The sequence below is a fragment of the Chaetura pelagica genome, unplaced genomic scaffold, assembly GCF_000747805.2.
Source record: "Chaetura pelagica isolate M959 unplaced genomic scaffold, ChaPel_1.0 scaffold286, whole genome shotgun sequence".
Taxonomy (NCBI): Eukaryota; Metazoa; Chordata; class Aves; order Apodiformes; family Apodidae; genus Chaetura; species Chaetura pelagica.
Genome location: NW_009953573.1, coordinates 500,566 through 505,433, shown reverse-complemented (window position 1 = coordinate 505,433; position 4,868 = coordinate 500,566). Strand labels below are relative to the sequence as shown.

General features: G+C 53.5%; 1 protein-coding gene across 1 annotated transcript in view; it reads left to right on the top strand.

Moving 5' to 3' along the window:
• The first annotated feature begins 1,032 nt into the window (after positions 1-1,032).
• Positions 1,033-4,868, top strand: part of CACNA1S (calcium channel, voltage-dependent, L type, alpha 1S subunit) — a 53,639-nt gene continuing 49,803 nt past the window's right edge. Inside the window, exon 1 of the mRNA XM_009999636.1 lies at positions 1,033-1,276. Coding sequence (XP_009997938.1) covers positions 1,116-1,276 — 161 coding nt within the window. The 5' untranslated portion in view covers positions 1,033-1,115. The remainder of the gene's footprint in view (positions 1,277-4,868) is intronic.

The window sequence follows — 4,868 nt, the reverse complement described above, 5'->3', positions numbered from 1 at the left end:
GAAGCTTTGAGCAATACAGTGGGGTGCAGTGGGTAGAGCAGCTCCCATGGGGTTGTCTGGAGCACAGCTGATCACTCACATTAAACTGTAACATCTCTGTAGGACAGGGCTGCCATTCGCCGTGGGACATAGCTGTAAGTAATAAGATCTCTGCATGTATTTTGCTGACTCAGTCTAGGAGAATCCCAAGAGCAACCCTTCCCAGTGCATCAGTTTCTCTGCTGTGAAGAGATGCTGATAACCTGCCTCTCCCTGCCTTCCTTCCAGCTCAGGAGTTACCATAACTGTTCATGCCATTCATCTGGTCGGACTTTACCAAGCGCAGCTGGACTTGCCAGGACATAGTCCAGCATCCCCAGATATCCTCCACACCCTGCAAGCAGGAGTTGTTTGAGTGACCACTGCCAGCCAAGGGTTTCCCCTGCCCCTCGAGAAAAGCAAGCCAGAGCATTTTTTGGACTCCCTGTGACTCCTTGGAACACTGAAGTTAGGTTGCTGTCAGTGAGATGGACCCAGCCCCAATGGCCAAACAACCACGGAACCAGAGTCCAGGGCTCAACTGAGCAGTTTATACCAAATGAAGGTGAAATTCTGATAAGTTTGTGGGGTAATCTTCTCTGGGAACCAGCCAGAGTCGGGTTGTCCATCTCATCCTGAATAATTTGATTCAGGAGATGGGGCTGCATGCATTGCTCCAGGCAGGATGGTTTCCCTTTTTGGGCAAGGGGTCTGGGGGAGCTGGGGAAGGGCTGACCTGGGACAAAGGCCTTTTTCTCAGTGGTGAGCCCAGCATGGCTGCCTGTTCTTCCCCAGCCTGGGGCGGTGGCATGTGAGGCACTCGCTGCGCCTGGTAGAGAAGGAACAGCTGCAGGGGCCCTTTTGGTGCTTCAGGAGCTGCGACAACAGCCGGGAGCCAGGCTGGGATCTAAATTTAAACTCCTACTTTGTGTATTTGTACATGTGAGGGCAGGATCAAGTCCCCACTTCCCCCAGGGCACAGAGAAGACTGGCTCTGAAAGGAGGGAGATCCAGAGGAGCTCCAGCTGGCTGGGACCAGGGGAAGGGGGGCTCAGCAGTGGGGCAGGAGGGGGGCAAACAGCTAAGGGAGAAACACCATGGAGGCTGCTTCTCCCCAGGATGATGTGAGGAAGAGGCAACAGAAGGAGAAATCCAAGAAGCCGGTGCCACCAGTAGCTCCTCGGCCAGCCAGGGCTCTGTTCTGCTTAACCCTGCAAAATCCACTGCGGAAGGCATGCATCAGCATTGTGGAGTGGAAGTATCCTTCTGGCTGTGTGGGCCTGGGAGCACCCCAGCATGTGCCCGTGGGGAGGGGTGCTGGGGAGCAGGACCCTGTGGCTTTAGGCAGAAGAGCTGTCAGCCCACTTCCAGCCTCTGCTGGATGTCTCATCTCATCAGGTCTGTAAAAGGCATCGGGGCACTCGGGGAGCCCCATCAGGGTGCCTTGGCAAAGGTAATGGCTGTGCATGCTTAGGGCGTGAATGGACTTTTGAGGGAGGCTGGGGCTGAAAATTGGGTCAGGCATGAGAACCTTCAGTAGGGTGATGTGAGGGGACAGGCAGGGACAGCCTGGGTGGCAAGGGACTTGTGGGAGTGAACACATTTTGTTCTGGCAGGAGCTGTGCTTGAGAGAAACAAGGGACAGCCCACCAGGAGGGGACGGCATTTGGTGTCTGAGGAGGAGGCAGAGTGCCCATCCCAGAATGGGGATGGGGCCAGGCAGAGGACAAGGGCTAGACTGGGGCAGTGGGAGCTGGGATGGAGCAGGGAACGACAGGCTGCACCAGGGGAGAGGCTTGGGGCTGGGTAGGGAGACAATGGCAACCTGCTTGTGATGGCTCTTCATGTACATCACTGCTTGCCTGGTCCCACAGCTGTTGCCTGCCCTGATGCTGGGGGCTGGCCAGCATCCCTCCAATCCATGTGACAGCCTTATCCTCTCAGCCCCCCTTTCCCATGGCTCCCTGGCACTGCTGTCACAGGTGAAGGCTTTTGGGAGTGATATTGTTCGGAGGAACAGTATTGGGCCCAGTGCTGTTTAACATCTTTGTTGAAGATGTGGACAGGGGGATGGGGCGTCTTCTCAGCAAGTTTGCTGATGATACCAGGCTGTGTGGAGTCGTTGACACCCTGGATGGAAGGGAGGCCATCCAGAGGGACCTTGACAGGCTGGACAGATGGACCAGTGCCAACCTTCAACAAGGCCAAGTGCAAGGTCCTGCACCTGGGTCAGCACAACCCCAGGCACAAATCCAGGCTGGGGGTAGAATGGCTGGAGAACAGTCCTGAGGAGAAGGACCTGGGGATGGGAGGAGATGAGAAGCTGGACATGAGCGCCCAGTGAGTGCTGGAGTCCAGAGGGGCAATTGTGTCCTGGGCTGCACCAAGAGAAGTGTGGCCAGGAGGGCCAGGGAGGGGATTCTGCCCTTCTGCTCTGCTGTGGTGAGACCCTACCTGGAGTGTTGTGCCCTCAGCACAGGAGAGACATGGAGCGGGTCCAGAGAAGGGCCACCAAGATGATGCAAGGGCTGGAGCAGTTCTGTTCTGGAGAGAGGCTGAGAGAGTTGGGGTGTTCAGCCTGGAGAAGTGAAGGCTCCAGGGAGACCTTAGAGCACCTTCCAGTGCCTGAAGGGGCTCCAGGAAAGCTGGGGAGGGGCTTTTCACCAGAGAGGGCAGTGACAGGACAAGGGGTGATGGTTTTGAACTGAAAGAGAGGAGGTTTAGGTCAGACATCAGGAAGAAATTCTTCAGCACAAGGGTAGGAAGGTGCTGGAATAGATTGTCCAGGGAGGTTGTTGATGCCTCCTCCCTGGAGGTGTTCCAGGGCAAGTTAGATGAGGCTTGTGCAGTCTGGTCTGGTGGGAGGTGCCCCTGCTCATAGGTTGGAACCTGATGATCTTTAAGGTCCCTTCCAAACTTCACCATTCTATGATTCCATGACAGTATTTTTCTGCACCTCTGGCTTAATTTAGGGATGCATGTTAGGTAGCTGCTCTTTGATTTGCCATCATTTCACTGGGGCATTGTAGCTGAGAAATACCAAAATGTCATCTTTCTGCCATCTGTCCAGGAACTATTTTAGGTCATTAGATATCACCTTGTACACCTGTGTTTTATGGAACCGAAGAGGATGGTAGACAAAACATTTTGCCACAAAACATTTGGGCTCAAGAAAAGCAATGGGGTTTGGGAATGCTTCCAGCAAATCCAGTTCTTCCCACCCCCAGCTTTTCTCATTTCAGTTACTGAACCTATCTGCATGTTCCTGACCTCAGCAGGATCATCCCAGCCCTGACCAGGGTTTGCTCCTCTTGGATGTGGCTGGGTGGCCTGAGGGCTGCAGGGCCCTAGGGAAAGGCTGGCTGTGTTGCTATGCTCATAGTACCATGGAGACAACCAAACCATGTCCCTGCACTGACAGAGGTGCCATCTTATTCAAAGCCCAGGGTGACCCTTTGCAGGAACTTAAGGCATCCTCACACCACTGGTGCTGCTGTGCTGGCCACAGACTTTGAGCACTTGCTCCTTCACTGCTCTCTGTCCATCAAGGAGAGGGAGCAGAGCCAGAATTGGGAATTATCTGTTTCTGCTTTTCTGACATGAGAACTGGCTTGTTCTACAAGCACGTGGAAGGGAACTATGTCTATGTCTTAAACAGACACTGAGCATGGAAGAATCTTGTGCATACACCCTAGTGGCAGGGGAAGAGCTGGAAATAGGACTTACATCTTCCAGCGTGCTGGAACACATTCCTCCTGGACCAAGGCATGCCAGAGAGTGTGTTTAGCTCAGTGGGGTCTTTCCCACATTGGTGCCCTGGAGTGTGGAGGGAAGCAGTGGGTGTCCCACCAGGAAGGTTGCAGGTGGTTCTAACCCATGTGGGGCAAGTGATCCAGGGCATCAGGTTTCTCCGGCGCCTCTCTTGTGCCTGACTGTATTTATACCCAGATGCACCTGGCTGCCCTCGTTCAGGGATCAGGGCTGGCTGGGCATGACAGGGTCATTCCAGTTCCTGCAGGTTGTTATGGACTTCAAGGCCAGGCAGGCTCCCAAGAGATTAGCTGTGACCATGTGGTGTTACCTGGCATCTGGGTTCAGTATGGCAGTACACATTCCTGTTCCTTGAGCTTATCTCTGCTGTATTGCTGGTGCCGTCAGAGCACAAATCTGAGCCACAGAAGTGGGACAGAGTCTTCTCCAGACAGATAGAGAATGGGGAGTATCACTGCTCACAGCCTAGGGCAGGTGGAAGTCAGGCTGGCTTGAAGCAGAGGGGGTTTTATGCTGAAGTTTGATCACATGTCAAAAAACACATTTGCTAACCTGAGGAATTTTGGGTACTCTGCAAATTTTGGGGTATTGTGTGCTCCACAGCTAGCCTAGCTGGTTGATGGTTGTTGGGAGTTTCTGGTGTCACCTTGGTGTTCTAGGCTTGTTTTGCAGCCAGGAAAACTTCCAGACAGATAGATGAGGAGTCTGGGGACCCTGGAGAATGACAGAGCTGCAAGGCACGAAGGGCCTGGTTCCTGCCACAAGGCAGATGTTGGGACCCTTGGATGCTGTATGACAGGAGGCTTCTGGAGAGAAAGAAGTGAGATGCCAAGACAAGGAGATGAGCTTGAGGCTCAGGCTAAGAGGCAAGATGCAAAAAGACTGTGTCTGGTGACACTATGTGCCGTTTTTTTGTTTCAGTCTCTCTCACTGTTTTTATACCTGATCGCAGTGCCAGAATCACAGATTGGCAAGCAGCAAACCGATCCCAGCTCCAGTTACAAGACAGGTCACCCTTCAAGGAGGAAATAAATATGTGGCTGTTTTCCCAGAAGAGGGGTTTGGGCAAAACCTCTTTC